Source organism: Strigops habroptila, chromosome 10, assembly GCF_004027225.2.
Source record: "Strigops habroptila isolate Jane chromosome 10, bStrHab1.2.pri, whole genome shotgun sequence".
Lineage (NCBI taxonomy): Eukaryota > Metazoa > Chordata > Aves > Psittaciformes > Psittacidae > Strigops > Strigops habroptila.
Window position 1 is genome coordinate 24,494,463 of NC_046359.1, and position 20,745 is coordinate 24,515,207.

General features: G+C 50.2%; 1 protein-coding gene across 2 annotated transcripts; it reads right to left on the minus strand.

Moving 5' to 3' along the window:
• Window positions 1-2,494: 2,494 nt before the first annotated feature.
• AARS2 (alanyl-tRNA synthetase 2, mitochondrial) lies at window positions 2,495-20,709 on the minus strand. 2 transcript variants are annotated; one of them, XM_030500257.2, is made up of 22 exons: window positions 20,480-20,709; window positions 19,580-19,768; window positions 18,824-18,969; window positions 17,837-18,031; window positions 17,151-17,295; window positions 16,567-16,712; window positions 16,154-16,262; window positions 15,525-15,563; window positions 14,683-14,794; window positions 14,026-14,153; window positions 13,034-13,184; window positions 11,055-11,224; window positions 9,929-10,042; window positions 9,393-9,533; window positions 8,621-8,758; window positions 8,109-8,218; window positions 6,898-7,006; window positions 5,121-5,243; window positions 4,586-4,696; window positions 3,672-3,755; window positions 3,413-3,523; window positions 2,495-3,043 (listed from the first exon to the last, which is right to left on the minus strand). In XM_030500257.2, exons 1-22 carry the CDS (start codon window positions 20,702-20,704, stop codon window positions 2,879-2,881), a joined length of 2,961 nt encoding a protein of 986 aa, XP_030356117.1. In that variant the 5' UTR covers window positions 20,705-20,709; the 3' UTR covers window positions 2,495-2,878. The 2 variants fall into 2 exon arrangements, with proteins under 2 accessions (XP_030356117.1, XP_030356118.1); XM_030500258.1 differs by having other exon boundaries at window positions 19,580-19,749; window positions 20,480-20,554.
• Between the last annotated feature and the right edge of the window lie 36 nt (window positions 20,710-20,745).

Genomic DNA, 20,745 nt, shown 5'->3' on the forward strand with positions numbered 1-20,745 from the left:
CTGTGGGCACAGAGAAGCTGGAGAGGGCTGTGCCTGTTGAGTGCTCCCTGCTCAAAGATGTGCTGCCACCACCTCCAAAGCTGTGTGATGAGCCGTGGGACTCAGTGCTCAGCAGCCTCCTCCTGCACTGGACACCATCTGAAAAGCCTGGCAGCAGAGGTGACCTGAGGCCACCCCCAGACCGCACGCAGGATGGCCAGACTGACACCCCTACACTGCTTTAGGAGCCTTGTAACTCTTGCTGGCTTGTGTGCATGCAGTGTAAGGCTGTGGTGGGCCTTTCCCACTGCCCACCTTCCACCATTGCTTGGCCAAGCTATAACTACTGCCAAGTAACGAACACCTTATGTTCCCCAGATGGTCTGGAATTGGCTGCAGGATCCATAAGCCTTCCTGTAGTGCCCCTGCTTGGGGGGCAGGGGGCTTTTTTCCTCCCTGTAAGGCTGGGTATATCACCCTTAGAGCAGGGAGCCACTTTACCCATGGGACACAGGACAGGAAGAGCAGAACTGAGATGCCAAGTGTCAGGCCTTTGCTGCTCACTCACTGCACAGTGCTGAGAGCCCAGCAGTTCCCACAGTGGAGATGGACCTCCTTGCAATGGCCCCAACAGCCACCGCTCCAGTTGACTCTTCAACAGCAGCCCTTGGCCCTCCAGCGGAACGATGACAGGAGCTCAACTTCCCTGTCAGTGAAGGCATTAACCTGAAGGTCAGCGTGCAGACCCCTACCCACCTTTCAGGGGCTGTGCAAAAGTCTACAAGGGGTCACTAGTTTTTAAACCAAAAATCAGGCCAAAAGGGGTTAATTTTGTGAGGCTGCTGCTGGAGAGCTCAGGCTCTGCTTTTGTAGCACGGTGCAGGAGCTGCTCAACCCAGTATTCCTCTCCTCCTCCTCACACCTACTCTCCAATACCGAAAGGAGACATCATCTCCTGTAGCAGCTATTAATACAGCAACACAAAAAGCACCCCGGGAACGTGCTTTCCCAGTAAGCCAGAGCACCCCCTTCCCTCCCCACATCTGGTACCACTGTGGCCCAAGTGAAACACAGGAGCTGTGCAATGCCAGGCACCAATGCTGCTTTCAACCGACAGCATGAACCATCCCCTGGGACTCCACACACCCTACGCCAGCCTCGTCACAAGGCCCCGAAGCACTGAGCTGGGTGTTCCAGCTCTCTCCCGCGTTCAGGTTCCTTGCAGAGATGTTATGAGTACCTCTGCATCCAGAAATGGAAAGAAACTTGAGACAGCACTCAGCTGGCTCTGGTACAGCACACAGGAACAGAGGCAGAGTCTGGGGTGAGCAGCAACCTGCCCACTGGCAGGGGGATGGCTGAACTCTTGGCAGTAGGGACCTTGGCTCACAGCCCCCTTTGCAGCAAGCCCTGCTTTAAGCTCCCTAACCGTAGGCAGCATTTAGTGAATGAAAGGCTGAAGGCCTATGCTCTTGCTACAGCCATCAGTGCTTTGGGGCAGCAGAGGAGGACAATGGGGAGCACCACCAGCCCTTAAAGCCTCCCCATTCCTTCTGCCTTGAGTCCTCACGTTTATGTCTGACACTTATCCAAGTGCAAAAAAATCAGCTCCTGGCACTTTGCAAAGATGAGTGGGAGCCGCATGAAGCCTTAAGGACTACATATGAGATTGTGGGCTGGACAGCCACTGACATAGAGAAGAAAACTCCTTGTCTACTAATGATGCCTTCAAGTCCAACTCTCTTTTTCCCCAGGTGAGCTGTTCACTGGAGAGAGAAGGGAGAGGAGGCTCTGCTCACAGCAGCTATCCACCCTCTCCCACTCAGGCAGACAGCTAAAAGTGGGAAGTCTCTCATTAGGAGACTAAGCCATTCTCCACTACATCCTCACTAATCCTTATTTATGTGACAGCCATTTCCTGCTCCCCATCCATCAGCATCACTGTGCTTCCACCTCTCCTCCCCCTCTCCCCAAAAGCTTGCAACTACTGCCTCCTCCACCTCCCTCCACAGTGCCAGGCAACCCTACCTGATGGTGAAATCTATCCCTGTCAGGCTGCTGCTGCTGCTCACAGGGTGAAACCTGCTTGTATCACAATCCTGTTGCACCTTTGCTTCAGCTACAATTTGTGATCTCTCTTTATTTAGATCAATACTGTATCTAAAATAATGGTGCTTTGGCCAGAAGCTCAACATATCACTAACAATGAGTTGAGTTTGCTGGGTCTGCTAACACCTGTGAAAAACAACCAGTTTAGGAGAAAGACCTGCTCACCTCAAGGCTAAGTGTCCTGCTACAGGGAGTTCCACACTGCAACACAGCAACAGTTCCCATTCACACAGCTCACCACATCCATGCTGGTTTTTAGGTAGGTGCAGGTAAGGAAGAAGCCAGCAGGCAGTGTGAGAAGGAAGGAGTTACAAGGGAGTAGCAGGAAGAAACAAGGATAAGAACATTCATCCAAATCAAAGAGGTGGAGGCAGGGATGATTAAAAGGTGCAGCTAACAAGAAACATCAGGGGACCGGACACTCTCTACCCTTTAATGGCTTTAGGATAACACTGTGCCATCTTCCCATGCTCTCACAGAGCATTTGTGCTGGTCTTGTGGCAAGAACTGCACTGTTCCAGGAGAAGCAGGATGTGGCAACTCATGCTTTCCGAGGCTCAATCCCCACACACTTGTGCTGACAACAGGCAGCACTGTTCTGTCAGTGGGATCAGGAATGGGGTGTCTGCTGATCCTGGATGGTCAGAAACCAAGTAATCCAACGCACTGGTTGCAGCAATGTTCAGCGTGGGAGCTGTTAAACCTTTCAGATCACCAGGGTATGTGCTCTGTGTCAAGTGTCCACGTAGCTTGCAGCTGGGATGCACACAGCTGTCCTGCCACCAAAGCATCACAGTTTACTCTGAGCAAATTCCAGCGCTGTAGTGAGGGCTCCCTGCATGCCCTTGGCATTTCCACTGCCCTTAGCAACAATGGGAGAGCCTCCTGCCTTCCCTTCCATCTGTGCACAGACAGCCACGGCCCAGTCAGCAGCAGAGAACACAGGGAGGCAATTCTGGGGAAGAGGCACAGAACAAAATCATTTAGACTCTGGAGCACTCTGCAGTCTGGACAAAGCAAGGTAACAACATCCTCTCCTCAGCCTGGGCCCTCCCTAACCTGAGGCAGTCATGACTGCGAGGACCGAAAAGGCTGAGCTTACATGTTAATACTGTGTGTTGCCCCTGGGCAAATATGGCCTGGAGGATTCAGGGATATCTGTGCCCAGCAGAGACTGAAAGCTTATCTGGTCATAGTACAGTCATCTCAGCTCCTCCCACTGTGCAATTACACACCAACACTGGGCAGAATCCCAGGAAAAGTCTCGATGGGGAACTGCTGAGCAACAGGTCCAGTTCCCCTCTGTGGGCAGAGCTCTGCTTACCTTGGACACCTGACAGGCACAGAGCACCTCACCAGAAGGCTGAGGACTGAGCAGCAGCACTGATGTGCCAGGAGACTTGTTACACAGCTGGTTCACTACCTTCATGAGGATCTAGGAAAGGCAGAGAGCAGAGGGGTCAGGCTACAGCAAAGGTGACTGGCATGCAGCAGAAAATGTGCCCAGCAGCTCCCTCTTACCACATGCAGCAACTGAGGCCAACAAGACTTACTTCTGCAAGAATTACAAGTGGATTACTCACAGAGAGGGAATCAGCTGGGACAGTATCAATGATGACAGGTTGGCTGCAATGTTTTGCTAGCAGGCTTTGTGCCTTCTCTTCAGCCTAGAAGAGGAAACACACAGCACTTGAAGGGCTACAGGTGGCAGAGTGGGCTGGATGGTGATCTCTGCATGCAACAGATATATAAAGGGAATGGAATGCTGCTCTGTGGGATAGAGCTGAGATGTATGTCAACACAAGTCAAAGTAGGACTGGCAGACTGAAATCTCCACATGGAAACCGGTACAACCCTCCTTCCTCAAAAGCAAGCAGATATGAACCCCTGTCAGAAGTTGAATAGACAGTGACCTGTTCACTCCCCAGCCTCTCTCCTGGACACACACATTGTCACGTATCTCAGCAAGGCTTCTGTGGCAAGATGCTCCTTCTTTTAAGAAAAATATAGTTCTTGCTGAGAACACCAAGTGACCAATAAGCATTTCCAAAGGGCTTTTAATAATTCAGTATCCATATGGCTAGGAGAAATGCTCTGTCCTGCCACTGTCTTACTGTATAACCTCACAAAGCCCACTGTCAGGGCCATCTCATCTTCTCCATGTATAAACAAGGAGGCAATGCCCATCTGCCTGTTGGTGTTTGCTAAAAGCGCCGGTATGGGGCTCTCCATCCTCACAGGCAGACACACACGGGGATTCTGCAGGTGCCAAAAGCCCAGCCAGTCATTCACTGCGTTTTAAACAACAGCCCTGGTTAATGCCAGTGAAATCAACCTAACACAGGGCTTGTGTTGCACTGTATGTGATTGTACCTGTTTTCTAATGGGACCCTTGTGACTGAGTGGCTGTGAAGTGTGACAGAGACACCAGCTCTGCTGGTATATGCCACACAGTGCTATCAGCAGGCTGCAGGTTAGCGTGCTGCTGCCATAGTACCTGCTTCATCTCCAGTTTCTTGATGGCTGTGTTAGCTGTTCGCTGCAGCGCTTTTAGGATGGTCTCTAGTTCTCTTCTTTGCCACTGGGGCATTGCAGTGTCAGTCACCACCTGCAAAACAATTTGCTGTGTAAGGACACTAAACTGACCTAGACATTATCTGCTAGTTCTCTGGGAAGTCAGGCTGGAGCCTGGCCTCTTTCCAGACCCTCTTATACCCCTATGTGATCAGGCCTGGCAGTCACTGTGGTGTGTAGCTTTCTTTTCAGCTGGACACCTAAAGCCTGGGAACCCTCTTCCACTGCTTTACCCTCCCCACCATTGTCTTCTCTCACATTCCCTCTGGCAGCAGGTGATCTACAACAGAGGCACCCAGACACTGGTAGAAATCTTTGTGATAAAAGAGGCAATAGCAGATAGCAACTTGCCCTTGCTATTGACCATAGTAAGATGTGAACCTCGTAGGGAAGAAGTTAGGTGCTCAAGTGTATAGAGCCTATGCTGACATCTTTCTGTAAAGGAGTGTAATCCTTACTTTAGTCAACTGGCCCACTTCTTTGGAGAGGTTCTGCATCTCAGGAATAGAGGTGCTCCTCTGCTTCATTCGTAGGGAGACAGAGTCCACTTCCACAGCCAAGCACTGGCCTACCTCCCGAGCCTGGAGAGATGCAAAGAAAAGAATGCTTCAAATGCAGCAACAGAAAGAATGAGCAGCAATGGAGAAAGTGGGGAGGCAGCAGGGTCATAAGCACTGGAGTGCTGCTCAGGATCTACTGGGAAGACACCCACAGAGGCTTTAAGAACAAGTGTCCTGAAGAGACTCTAGTACTAAGTTTCTCTCTAGACTTGCAACCAACACTAGACAGTCACACGCAGGGGAACAAGCTGTCGTGTATTCATGTTTCCTCAGTATCTCACATCAACTCGTCAGGATTTCAATGAGAAAAACTTTTTTTTTTTACTTCTGTTTACTTGTTAGTGCTGTTTACTTCTTAGTTTACTTCTTAGTGCTCATTTTTTCATTATCAAAAGCAATCTTGTTTACTTCTTAGTGCTCATTTCTCATTATCAAAAGCAATCTTGAAACTACTGACTAAAGAAACAAAAGAAACATTAAAAGTAAAGAAACCTCATCAGCTGTTCAAGCGTTATTTCCTGAGTTCAGCTGATCTTGGTGCATATTTCTTATTACTTTCCCCAACACCAATGCTACCATTAGTAATACTCCCCCCTCCCCCAAAAAAAAGACCAAATCAAAAACCTAATACAAGCTTTTTTCACCAGTGATAATCCTTACGGTTTGGAGCATTTCCTCCCTTCCAGATGTCTGTGCCCAAGATGGTCCTGCAAGACTTTAGACCAGGACAGCAGAGAGTATATAAGAAAAGCTGTGGACAGTGAGGACTGCTCTGCCTAGCTTGGACACTCATCCACTGTTTCAAATCACTCTCTCTGCCTGATTACTCTCCCCTGTCTGATTAACAATGTACACAGCTCGTTTTGGGGGCTCTCCAGCTCAGCACTTCCAGCAAAGCATGCAGATATGCCCTGCAGCTTTTCATTCCTCTGCACTAAGAAAAGCCTTCCAGGGGACACAGATGCAGAGGGGACAGCCAGCCAAAAAGCAACAGATTTGCAGGGGTGGGCTTTGCCTTTAGTCTTCCCAGTTCCGTTGACAGTGAGTCACTCTCCTCTGACTGTAGCCTTAAAGGAAGCAGGCAAACTTGTGGGGCCCCCTGACACTTCCAGATATTTAAAGGACAGAGTGATCTCAAAGACACAATAATAAGTTTCTTGGTTTTTATACAGACCAGAACCACATTTTAGAAGAAAAAAGACTAAAGAAGCAAAAGGGCTGTACGAATGAGGCCAGAGCCCTGTAATCATGAAGTGCAAATCCAACTGTGATAGGTAGGAGGTGAGCAAGAGGTGAAACCAAAGCACAAAGAAATCACACCTTTGTGCACCTTCCCAGGGATTGAAATTTATAGTCCAGAGGAGATATGGATAGGTGATGTATATACCAAATAGCTTCTTGATATTTTTGTGCCAAGTTCTTATCTTGGAAAAGGGGGTCTGAGGTGGGGAATAAAGGCCAAGGAGACAGGAGACTAGGATGGGTGGGCTGGAGGTGAAGAGTGAGGTATGGCAACAGAGCTGAGTCCAAGGGTGAAGAAGGAAGCCAGATCAGGCACAGCAGGGACGCTCCAGCCAAAGCATGGGGAAGCTAATTGTCTATGCAGGAACCTACAAAATTGAGTCCTTCTGGCATTGTCTTGACATGTCAGAAATCTCAGCTCCCCCTTTCTTACCTGTTTGGCTTGTCGCCCTGTCACCGCAATGACACGGCTAATCCCTTTCACAAGCTGACGCTCATTGATGATAGCCAGATCTTCCACAGCTCCTGTTTGTAGAAGGTGCCTGCAAAGTCAACAGAGAACAGGAAACAAGCTGCTCTCTGGGAACAGAAATGAAGAAGCCAGCTTTCCTTTTAGACAAGGCTCAAGTCCAGCAGCCCCTTGCCAACCCAAATAGCTTCAATCTTTTCCCATCCCTGAAATCCTGATGGCACCCTGCCATGCAACAGGAACCTCTGTGCTACCTACCCAGGAGACTGTCGTCAAATGGTGCATAACAGCCAAGTTCTGCCTTACTTTCCTTTTCTTCAGCAGTGGGATGAATTGGGATTTTTCTCTTCCACTTGGCTGCTACTAGACCTTGTAGAATGTACTTTTTCCCTCCAACTCCATCATTCTCTTGTCAGGCCAGCTCACAGACTGGCCAGTACACTCCAGTCATAATGTAGCTGTGCAGACACAGGGCACTGACAACCTCCCCTTTCTTTCTTGGCTCTTGAACACTGGATATGAAAACAACTACAGTGTCTTAGGTTCTGTTACCACAAGTAATCATTTCTGCTTCACAACAATTGATCATCTCCACTCCCGTGCAGTTTCTTGTCCCACTACTCCCACAAGAATGATCTCATGACTAGAAAATTGCTCATTTTCAGCTGTATGTACTCAAAGGCTAATTTGTTCCTGTTTGGTTTTTTTGTGTGTCAGCATTGTATTGAGATTGATTAACACTTCTTCGACTCTCATTATTGCTAAAAGCAGAAGAGGGCAAAGATGATTAATTAAAATAATCAGAGTGATCTCAAGGTCTGACAACCCCCTCAGAGCCTTCTGCGGGGTTCCCAGCCCTCCTGCAACCCCAAAACCAAAGCCCTGCAATGTCGACGTGACAGGCCACACACTCCTTTTCCACACTCTGCTGGTGCCTTGTTGCTTCCAGGTTGGTTTCAGACTATGAAGCAAGAGAAAATGCTTTGCATTTCACTGAAGTTTTCTCACTCTGCGACTTCCAAAGCTTCATAACTAGCCCATCCTGTCCTCACAAGATCTTTCTGGTGAGGAAACTTAGTTGCACAGGGCCAGGGAGCGGAGCTTGCAAGAATGTCTCTACCTCAGCCACCAGTGCCCACAAACGCAACTTCTGACTGCAAGCAAAAGTCACTTACGTCCCACAGCAGAGCTCCACAGAGGTCTGCAGTGCAGCCTCAGAGTCGCGGGTCAGCACACTCTCCACAGGGACCCCCAGGGACACTATCCTCACTGGATCTGGATACCCCTGACAGAGGAGACAGGGATCAGCAGCTAACAACATGGTCCTTCAGGGGCACTTACACGCTAACTACTGGCTTCAGGTGTCTGCCTCATTTTTCCGCTATTCTAGAGTAGGCTCCGAGTCAGGGCAGCACTGCTTCTCCCCCACTACCAACCAGTACAGGGAGAAAGAACAACTGGGTGACACTACAAGCTTTTATCCATAGAAATGAGCAGAAAGCCTGTGCATCACCAGCCTCCACGTTTTACAACACAGTGTCTCGAAATCTCATCTCTGTCCTATTTTCTTTCCTGAGCTTTGAGAGCCAATTCCCCTGCAGAAACCCGCTGCATCAACATCTCTTGTGACCCAGGTGATTGCTGCTGAAGAAGGCTCGTGAAGATGCATGGCGCCATCCTGTCATACCTCATCCACTGCACGGAGTCCCTGAACTCTTCTTGCCAATGTGAGAGGGACCTCAGCCATATGCACAACCTCATTTCGTTTGATCACATCCTGGACCACTTGCTCTACTTGCTGCAGCTGCTCCACAGTCACAGAGCCCTGAGGAAGTAAATCAGACACCTTCAAGAGAAGCTTCCTGAGAAGTACAGAACAAAGGAGGGAGAACTGGGACAGCCCCCTCCAAGCAACTCAACTTGGGCATACCACTTTCCCCTGGCATCTCATCTTCCCTACTTGTAAAAGGGAATTGAGAGCATCATGAGCCTCCCACCAGCTCCTCCCATCAGGGATAAGGATTTTTTGATACAAGAGAAGCAACCAAACTCTTCAATGCTGCAATGAGTGACAGGTTACCAGGGCCAGCGTTCAGTCTGACCCAACAGCTTTCAGTTCTCAAATGCTCTCACCTGGCTGACATCAGGAAAGCACCACAGCCAAGCTGGTGAATCTCTCAAAGACACCTCTACACTACTCAAGTAGGTCCCATGACCACTGGTCTTGCTAAGTCCTTTCCCTTCTGACCCTCATTCATCTGCTCAGCAAACCCTGCTCAGAGTCAGGTCAATACAAAGCACAGCCAGTCATGTCCAGAGGACCAAGTTTCATTGCTCACATAAACCATGACCTGTCTCTAAAAGAGAGATTATCGAAAGAGGAGAAAAAACCCTGGGGAGAAGGCCAGTACTGAGGTGTTGGTACTGCTGAGAACAAGCAAACACAAGTCCAGACTCACCTTGCTATCAAAGTCGAAGCGCAGCCGCTCTGCTGTCACATGGGACCCTCGCTGCTGTGTGTGCTCCCCCAGGACGTGGCGGAGCGCGAAGTTCAGCACGTGGGTAGCGGTGTGGTTCGTCATGCACGCCAGCCGCCGGGCCTGAAACCACAGACTGGTTGGCAGGGGGTGCCGGTTCCCCACAGCTCAGGGGAGCAGGGGTTGGCGAGAAGACAAGGGAAATGCTGCATGTGAGGGGATGAGAGAAGATTGGGGGGAAAACCAATGGGTAGTACAGCTGTCAGGTACTGCACAGGGCAGATATAACTTCTTTTGCTGTAGGATCACCTCTGTAAAACAGCAAAGGATAGGCTGGGTACCTCTGGACAGACCAGCAGCTCATAGAAGTTTAGAGTCACTTGTGAGGTCACCTTCCCACTGCTGAAGAGCAGTCTCAGGAATACAAGGGACACGGCTCTGATGTGCCCAAGTTACTCAGGACATCACAAGACTCTCAGAGCAAGGCTGGGAAAAAGTTAAAAGCAGCAAGTTATCACCTCATCCACAAAGAGCTGCACTTGGTCACCAGCACGCAGGGTTTCCACAGCAGTGACCTCATGGATCACATAACCACCACAGAGACGAACTGACTCTACAGGGAAGAGTATGTCCTAAACAAAAAAACAGAAAGATGAGCTTTAGGACACAGGGAAAATCCAAATACTTGTGCTAGGTGCCTGCTTGATCTGACTGGGAAACACTACCCCTTAGATCCCTAAAAGACAGCGATGGAGTGGGAAAAGCAGGGAGAAGCTTATCGTGAATGTAACCAGGGAGTCTCAGACCTTCCCTGCATCCAGCCACTCACTGCACAACATGCTGGGGCTGTCAGCTTGCAGTGGAGGAGCAGTAACATCACCCATGCTAATGAATTTTCCTAACAAGCATGCTTATCCATGAGAAAATGGACAGCAGCTGCCAAGGCACTTGTCTCAGGCATCCAAGGTGCCATTGCTGCTTCACTAGGCTGGCAGTAGAAACTTGATCTCCACTTCAGCTTTAGGAGAAGTGCTGAGCAAGGCACTATCACATTCTGCAAGGCTAAAAAGGCAGCATCAGTGCCCAGGGGTGATTCTCAAGAGCTGGAATGCAGGAAGGAGAAAAAGCTGCACCTCATGTAACTTCCCAGGAGAGGATCAAAGCTCTCCCTCTGGCAGGGTTGAAGGAATATGCTGCAGAAGCATAGGTCCTCCCTGATGCTTTTGGGAGAGATAAAGAGTTTTTGACCAGGCTCTCATGTGGGGCACTGCTTGCAGTCATCCAGGACTGGCCAGAGGTGTTACTCAGCTCAGAGACTCTCTGATCATTGATTGTCTTCTCTCTGTATGGCAACCTCAGCTGACAAGAATGCAGCACACTGAAGGGAGACCCAAGAAGACTTTACAGTCTTCCCCTGCAAGACAGAATTTCAAAGGGCTGACAGAGACAACCAGAGCAGCAGGTACACCTCTGTGAAGTTACTGCTGCTGCTTAATCACCCTACCAACCCTGATGCAAAGCCAAGGGAACTGCTGGGAGTCAGCAACTAGTAGATTAACACAGTAAAACAGCCCATCATTTGGGGAATTCTGCCTGGCTTCAGTACCCACAGTGGCCTTGGGTTCAGGAAGCAAAGGGTCTTACCTGCTGCCCTAACCGTATCATGTAGCCTTTGTCACAGTCTTGCCCACCCTGCTCTGCATAGAAGTTAGTCCTGTCCAAGATGACACCACAGCATTGCCCTGCCCCAACCTCCTTCTGGAGAGACTGATCTCTGTACAGCATCAGGACAGTGGCCTGGCATGGGCTGAACTCTGTCAGGAGAAAGAAGATGGCAGTGATTAGTGCATACACCCTGTCAGATCACACCAGGAAAGGAGGGGTCACTTCCCCATGCCAACCCTGTCAACACCCAGCCTATTCTGAAAGCTGGCACCTTCCTCTGCCTTGGTAGGAGAGGAACAGCTGTCGGCAGAAAGCGCAAAGGAGCTGTTATTTGGAAGTACGTCACCCCTCACTTACCTAGTGACAGACCTGCTGAGTAGTAGGTAAGCAGAGAGGGACACCCAATCTAGCTCCACATGAGCCTGATAGAACAAGATGTGGCACAGACACGTCTGCATCTTTCTACACTGCAAGCTTGTTACACCTACCTACCCTTCTATGAAGGGATGACAGACCTGGTGGACAAGCAATAACGGGGATGTTGCCTTCCTTGATGCAGCAAGCTTCTAATGTGCTCTTCTGTATGCTCCTTGAAGCCAAATTTGGGCAGTATGGGCTGGACGGGTAATGTAGTGTGTATAACTGGCAGGGCAGCTGGCCCCAAACAGAGTTGCTCAATAGTTCAATATACATTTACTAGTAGAGCTACTTGGTGGCTGATATTAGGGCAAATACCATTTAAGACCCTTCTCTAATGACTACACACTACAAGATGGGATGTACCCATATCCTGCTTGTGTATCACAACGAATTGCTGGGGACTGGCTGATACACTGAAGAGCAGAGCTGCTTTGCAGAAGCACCACAGCAGGCCAAAGAAATGGACTGACAGAAACCTTGGGGTCCTCAGAAGCAAGGTGAACACAAGTCAGTAGGGTGTCCTTGCAGCATGGAAGACTGCTTGCCTGCTGGGCTGTATGAACACAAACACAGCCAGCGGGTCAAAGAAAGTGGCTACTCACCCCTATTTAGCATTTGTGAGAGTACATCTAGAGTGCAAGAAATTCTGGTTGTAAAAAAAACCCAACTTTTTCAAGCTGAGTGATAAAGAACAGGGAACAGAGATCTCTGTCCTTAAAGATACTAAAAATTGAAAAGAAAAGGCTCTGAGCAACTTGATCTGATTATGTAGCTGATGTTCCTTAGATCAAGACATCCAGAGATCCCCTCCAACATGAATTATTCCACAATTCAGAGACTGAGGAGGTGGGACAGCTCTAGCCTGGAAATTTCAGCCAATGTCACTGCTGGGCTTTTTTCCTCCATTATGCTCTTGCTGTAGGATATGTAGCTTTCTTTGCCTCACTTTCTGCTTAGTGTGGCTGCCACCAGCACACTGAGTGAGAGGGAGCTGGCTATACTCAGCTATCTCTAATTGCTTGTGACAGCCACACCAGCTCTTACTCTCTGTGGTTTAGCTTTATGCTTTCCCTAGAGCACCAGCAACCTTAGTTACACTAAATGATAAAAAGCCTGCACTGGCATCTAGTGGTCTGCCAAAGAAACAGCAAGTGCGAGGCTTTAAACTGCTACCTAAGCCCTTTGCATAATTATGCTTCATTCTTCCTAGCACTCGCACCCAGAAGCCTAATTGTTGGGGACAGAGTCATGTCTAGAAGAAATCAACAGTCTCTTCTTCACCACTGCATAGTGATACCAGCCCACTGCTCACAGCCCTGTCACCAGCTCAGAGCCTTCCTGGGGACACACCAACAGCAGTAAGAAAAGCACCTACTTTGGGATGAGGTACAGGAGCAGAGCAAAGATATGGCAGCAAGGTGGACAGGTCTGAACCACAAAGTGCATGCTCTGCACGCATGAGGTTAGGCAGTAGTCTTGTGAGGTGTTCTAGTGCCCTCAGGCAGAGGTTGCCTTACAGACGGGCCCTGGCCACTTACCGTACTGACCCTGCTGCCCAAGGGTGTAGGAGTACTTTGGAGAGTCATCAGTAGCAGGCATGTTGTTGCTCTGCAGCTGAGCCAGCGAGTGCACATCGAGGTGTGTGTTTGTGTCCTCCAGCTGTCCTGCCTGTGGGCCACCAGCCTTCCGCTATGGCAGAGAAGCACAGAATCAACTAACTTGAAAAAGACCTTTAAGATCATCAAGTCCAACCATTACGCCAGGACTGCCAAGACCACAACTAAAGTGTATCACTGAAGAATATGAGCAAATGATGGGAGATAGCTGGGAGCACTCAAACTGGTAACTGGAACTGTAAGACTAGGAACAACTTCTTCACCTTCCTGGAAAATGCTTGTTTAGATCCAACCTGATGGAGGCTACTGCTAAACCAACCCCATTCCTGCAAACCCCACAAGCACACATCACCACCCTGTGCTAGCCTTGGGGCAGGCCATAAGCACAGATAACGCAACCCTCCTGGCACAGCTTGATGTGTAGCTGTGAAACTTCCAGACCATTAAAGCTCAGGAGACCCAGGTCTTGAACTGATTACTGCATGGGGGGGTGGGCAGTGCAACTCTTCCAGCACTACAGACCAAAGACATTTTGTAAACTCTTCGTAAATCACTTGCTGTTTGGGCTGTCTAAGCTGGCTCTGCTCTGGGTGAGGAGTTGGTCTAAATGACTGAGAGAGGACACTCCTAAACTATATAATACTATGGTAACCTTCACTCGAGCAACTGCCAGCATCATGAAACACTTCTACTGATCTCAAGAGAATCACCAGCTAATACCTCTCAGTCCCACACCCAAAAGCAAAGGCATCGTGACCCCAGTGGGGTCTCAGACCTACTTCCTCTTCAGCGAGAAGTCACAGGGTCCTGTGGTGCCTCCAAAGAGCCTCAGCAGTGACAGGAATTCTGCCTCCATGCTCGCAGGAGAGAGGGAAGGCTCTGAATTATTTTGACAGAGTGAGTCTCCCTCTTACCTTCGCATCTTCCAGAGCAAGTTCATTAAAAGCAGCTGAATCCAAACTGATTCCCTTTTCTTCAAGCATCAAGTCAATCAGATCCAGAGGAAATCCCAGATTCCCATACAGAGACCAGGCCACCTCAGCTGTAGGACAAAATTAAGGACATGAACTCTGTGTAAACACAGAAGGCAAAGATATCTCAAGATTTGCTTGGATAGGACCAGTCTAGTATGTGCCTTGGTAACTGTATTCACCTGTGTTGTGTTCAACCAGTAATGGAGAAGAGAAGCCACGCGGTTGTTCTTGCATGAGACTGAGTATTCACAATGCCCCACAGCCCTATTCCTGCTAAAATTCAGTGCAGCACATCTAGACAGGCAACTGTGCTGCTTGAGTCCCCAGCTCCTTCTTTCAGCTGTGACTTGTAAGGACCTAATTAATCAGTCAATAAAGCAGCAGAGAATGTTTCTAACTTGCCTGGTGCCTAGTTTGTTGTGAGAACGAAGTGCCAGAAAACAAATGCAGTCTGGAGAAAGGAGTAACATCTACTCCTCTGCTAGGGCTACTGAAAAAGTGGAGGACGCAGACGTCTACCAGTATTGACTGCAATGCTTTGTGAGGGCCTGGATCAAACCATTTTTAAGTACAGCTTGTCACAGGAGGGAGACTCACCTGGGAAGTTTGTGGAGGGCTCCATCTGCTGCACTGTCCGCTCGATGATGCGCCTCCCGCGCTCAAGGGAGGACAGGAAAGCGGCCTCGTTCTCATTGATGATATCCATGATCTGCTCAAGGATCAGAAGAAGGGCTAGCCACACCACCTCTGGGACTTCCCCAGCTCAGCTCAGCCCAGCTCTGCTACAGCCAGCTGAAAGCAAATCAAGCAGGTGTCTAACAGAGATACTGTGTCTGCTCGAACCAGCCTTTTTGTTCTGTGTCCATCACAACATGGCTCTGATGCATTACCAAACAGTGCCAAAGTGATTGTGCCTCCTATCACCCTTCCTGTCAAGCAAATGTCAACCATCCACCTGGGGAAGGTTTTAGGCTGACAAATGCTCCCTGTCAGACATTCATGTCTGTGACCCAATTAAAATTGCATGGCTGGAACAGCCAGAGAAATTGCTCTTCACAGTTGCTGCCAGCAGAAGCAAGCCAGGACTAGCCTGAAATCACCCATCCACTTTGGACAAAGAGTACCCAGGCTAGGACAGGCTGTACTTGCACTCAACAAAAGTAGCTTTTTTAGAGCAACAGCTACATCATACCAGGACAAGCAGTCCCTGGTAAGGATCTAGGAGAGCTCCCACAAGAGAATCTGCCACAGATACCTCTCATGCCCACGATACAAACATGTTCCCAGCATGGCTCAGCCCACCCATGAGAACATGGTTATGGAGGAGTATATACAAACTCCGCTGCTAAGTCCCGAAGAAGGGCTGACTTTGCCTGACAGCAGTGCCTCACAAAAATAACGAGATGGGGTTTCTCTCCAGGAGATTCTGTGTCACTCACCTGGTCTGTATTCTTTGTCAGCTCTGGATAAGCATCTCCCTGTGGAGTGAGCCTCAGTTAGTGATAACATCCTCAGCATCTTCCTCAGGGGATCTAACAGCATGCTATGAGCATTACAGAGGTTTCTCAGGCAGGTGAGTATGAAGGGAGCCCCAGCGCACAGCTCCAGGGCTAGCAGCACAAGGGAAGAATCACACATAGGACCTTCAGCTGCTGTCTCTTTGCTATCTCCCTGTGACCTGCCTCTGCTAGCCCCTGCACAGCATCTGTTGGCAAACACATCCATTCACCATACGAAGAAAGCATCATCTTTTAGGATGCTGTTAGTATTCACAGGGACTAATTTCAGATGGTTTAAACCAGATATAACAGCTTGGAAACCACTGCATTCAGGGAACAACAATGTGTACTTGCATACACTTACACACACACTTGTGCTTACTGTACCACTCGTCACACTGGGGCCCCTCCCATCACAAATGATCAAGAGACAAGAGATTTTTACTGCTGCGATGCACAGCACCAGATAGATCCTCTTAGAGCTCCTTGACAGCATACAGTAAAGGGTCATGGGGCTGAACAGGACATGTACGATACTCCTTCCTCCCAAGGCAGCAGTTTTTACTCACCAGCACTTCCACTACAGTAGGCACCAGGGAGGCCAGGAGCCCAGGTGGAGCATGAAGGACTTCAGAGCAGAAGCGGACAGCCCTGCGCAGGATCCGGCGCAGCACCAGTCTGGGAACAGGGCAGGATTTGCTGGACAGCCATGTGAGCATCCTTGCCCAGCTCCCACATCCAGCATGCCTCCACACAGCTCCTCTGGCCTCATCTATTGCCACAGGCCAGCTGTTCCCTACACTCTACACCCCTCCAAGGATAACCCTGCAGATCAGAACCTCTCCCAGGCTCTCACCTTCCTGCCTCCCCAAAGCTCATGCACTCCCTACCTTGGGCCCACACCAGAACCTCTCCCCTGGCTGTCTATATTCCTTTCTAAAACTAACTCCCTCCACCCTATGCCATCTCCTTATGTTCTTACTCTGCTCCAGAGATGCCAGGATAGATGCCATCAGTGATGCACACGCACAGGGTGCGCACGTGATCTGCCACCACACGGTAAGCCATATTCACATGGCCAACATCAGCATCCCCGACCAGACCTTGGTATCTGGGCCCCCTGCAGCCCTAAAAGAGAAAGTAAGGAGAAGATCAGCAGAAATTAATGGCAGCAGAAGGTAAAGTTTCACTGCACAAAGCAGCCAGCTACACTTGACATCATGCTTCTCAACTACATCTGAACTGTGTGAATCTAAGATGTACTCATTAAATTCTTCCAGAGCATTACAGATCAAGAGTTCCAGGCCAGCCAATGCCCTGGCACTGAGGAATTTAAGAAACTCTGGAGGAAAAATGCATCAGCAGTGCTAATATCCCAGCACATGTCCAGCCTGGAATTCTCCCCAGTTTCCCTGGAATGCTGCTCTGGACCTGGCTGGACATACCTCCTGTCTCAACCTACCACACAGTGACATATGTAGAGAAGGCTGTGCCACAGCACCAGGGAAGAAGTCTGCATTCAAGCAGCTTCTGCTTAGCTGTGACTCTAAGCAGAAGCACTGTTACCTTGTGAATGGCATCCAAGATAGGAGTGAAGAGATCTGTGTCGTAGTTGGAGCGTTTGTTCTGCAGAACTGTCACCAGCCTTTCCAAGCCCATTCCTGTATCCACATGATGCTGTGGCAAGGGAAGCAGATTCCCCTCCACCTCTCTGTCAGCCAGCCAGGAAAAAGAAAAGGCAAAAGAGAAGCAAGGGTTAATTCAGGGGCAAAGAAAAGGAGCAGGTGAATCACAGAAAATGGGAGAGTGCCACGGGATTGAAACAGCAGGTGACCCGACAAAAGGAAGTTCAGGGACAAGACTAACAGCAACCTGCCTTGTCAAGCACTGTCAGGCAGCCAGGATCTGACCATCAGATAGTCAGGATAGACAGCAACATAGGGAAAAAGGCCTTCCCTGAACAGCAGTCAAAGGCCACTTCTCCTTTTCGCAGGTGTCTCCAGGCTGCTGCAGACCTCAGGAGACCCCTGGGATGCAGCAGTGAGGGAGAATAAGCAACAGAAGTTGAAGAAAGACAGGACAAATAAAGCAAAGGGGACCAAGAGCCACACTGGACACATATCCAGAGCTTCCCTTCTTGTTCCTGTACTGTCACCTCCTGGAAAGCAGTGAGATGTCTGACAATATACACATATGATTCTGGAGTCAGACAAGGGGGAAGGACTCTGGAGTTAAGACCAGATGCCTGGTACCTGCTGTACTGCATGAAGACCAGGTTCCAGATCTCCACTACATCGGGGCTGCCCTGGTTCACCAGTGCCGCAGCATTTCTGCCACCACCCACATAGTCATAGTGGATCTCTGTGCAGGGACCGCAGGGACCTGTGTCCCCCATCTCCCAGAAGTTGTCCTTCAATGAAAAAGGAAGCACATGGCTGGCAGGCACCCTGGAAAGGCAAATAACAGAGGTAGCACACTGGGGCATGCAGACAAAGCACACAGTAGCCTAGATCATAGAGAAAGTTGGAAAGGAGGAATCCTTTGTGACTACTACAAACTCAATAACCAAACACATTGGGATCCTTTGCTTCTGTTCACACAGAACTACTCTCCTTAGCAGGAAGAAGCTGGACCAAACCTGACGGGATCATATTCACTGCCCAGAATGGGTGGCAGACATAGTCTGGCTCCTGCTGACAGAGACAGGCTCTCCACTAATGAGCCGCCTTCCTCCTTGGAGTGAATTCCAGCAGAGCTAAGACCTAATCACAGAGGACAAGGCTGAACACCAACAGTAGCACAGAGCTGGCTGCCTTGGGTTCAAAACCCACATAAAGCCTGGAACAAGATCCCAAAGTAGAGCAGCACTCTCTGCAATGGCTTCATTTCACGCTGAAGCAGCCATTGCTAGCTTTCAGAGGAGAATGTACTCTCTGCAGCTCATGACAGAGAAGAAGCAAAGGATCAGAGATCCTTCACACACTTCATCCAGGCCAGCCAGACTTGGGTACACAGCTCCCCAGACTGATGACATCCAAAAAACAGCTTAAAGGTCAAGTGCCCCAGAGCACCCAGAGCCCAGCTGACTTTCAACAGCTCAAACAAACCAGAAACAAAATGAGCTTAAACCACAACTTTTGGCCATTATATCTGATTCCCATCAAATAAAGAGCAAATGGAGACTATGGAGACTGAAGTGTCAGCCCTGCTGCTCAGAACCTCTTCTCTAACACACTTACCCCAGGTGAAGCCATATGTCTCTGCATTCCTCATCCGCGCTCAGCCCCAGCAAGGAGTCTCCACCAAAATAGGTGACATAGAGACGATCTCTGGGGATCTCGTAGACCTCTGTCAAGAGCTCCCAGGCCATGCTACATGCCTCCTCCTGAGCAGGCAGGGAACACAAACGAAGCACAGTAATCCAGGATGCACAGCGATGCAGGAAGGCTCTTTAGAATGGGAGTCATGCACCAAAAAAGTTAATTTCTGCTGCTCTCTCCCTTCCCGCAAAGAGTAGGATGAGGGTCCAGTGAGTAAGATGGCCCACTGCTGCCTGTGTGAAACTGACATCACTACATTGTTGTGAGACCTTCAGGATCACAGCAGTGTCTACAACCACGTACTTACTAGCAGAGTTACTGGCAAAAAAAAATAGTGTCTTTTATCCTTCTCCCCTTTTCAAACTTCATAGTAACAAGCATCAAATGAACTGGTAATCTCTTTGCAACATACTGAATGGTCAACACTGGCATTCGCACACAGAACTGTGATTTGTACATGTTCACAGCTTTGACAGGCTGAGTGCTTCCAGAGCCTGCAGGGCACATTTAGTGGCTCAGAACACCAGCTGACTATGTGTGCTCCAGGCCACAGAGCTCCCAAGACATAATCTGGAGCTTACCAAATGCTTTCTGCACAGTCCTATGGCCCTACAGCACAGCTCTGAAAGAAAGGCTGTCTTTCCCCCCAGAGAAGGTTCGCTCCTATCGCCTTACCTTAAAGTAATCCCCAAAGGACCAGTTCCCCAGCATCTCGAAGAACGTGTGATGGTAAGTGTCTCGGCCCACATCCTCCAAGTCGTTGTGCTTCCCTCCCGCTCGCACGCACTTCTGGCTGTTCACCACCCGCCGGTGCTGTGCCAGCTCGCTCCGGGGGTGCACTGTGCCCAGGAAGATGGGCTTGAACTGGAAATCAGGGCAGAGAAACATCTGCTATTGCTGGATGCCACTGGCACTGGGGGCTGTGCGTCCTGAGCCAGAGGCAAACGGAAGGGCAGCGGTGTGGGAGCCCAGGCAGGAGCCTGTCCTGCCACAGTTTTGGGCCCCTCACTACAAGAGAGATGTTGAGGTGCCAGAGTGGGTCCAGAGAAGGGCAACAAAGCTGGTGAAGGGGCTGGAGAACAAGTGTGATGAGGAATGGCTGAGGGACCTGGTGGGTTTAGTCTGGAGGAGAGAAGGCTCGGGGGGGACTTTATTGCTCTCTACAACTACCTGACAGGAGGTTGTAGTGCGGTGGGGGTCAGTCTCTTCTCCCAAGTAACAAGAGAAACGGCATCAAGCTGTGCCAGGGGAGGTTCAGACTGGATATTAGGAAAGATTTCTTCACAGAGAGGGTGCTCAGGCATTGGAACAGGCTGCCCAGGGCAGTGGTAGAGCCACCGTCCCTGAGAGCGTTCAAAAACTGTGTAGATGAAGCCCTCAGTGACATGGTTTAGTGGCAGCCTTGGCAGTCCCCAGGTAAAGGTTGGACTTGATGATCCTAAAGGTCTTTTCCAACCTGGCTGATTCTACGATTCTAGCCCAAGACAGGCCGCGCTCCCCGGGAGCCGCCGGCGGGACCCGCGTGGGGCCGGAGCCCCGGGGCGGACGGAAGCCGGAGGGGGCTGGGGGGAGCACCTGGTTCATGCCCGCGTTGACGAAGAGGAGTCGCGGGTCGCCGCGGGGCCGCACGGGGGCCGAGGGCAGGCGGCGGTGGCCATGGCGCTCCTGGAAGAAGCGGAGGAAGGCGGCGCGGACGTGCCCGGCCGGCGGGCCGCCGGCTGCCCCGCGGCGGGCGCTGCAGCACCAGTGCCACGCCACCGCCAGCAGCAGCCTCCGCCGCAGCCGGGCAGCCGCCGCCATGGTGGCGGAGGGCGGAGCAGCGCGGTCCGGAAGGGGCGGTG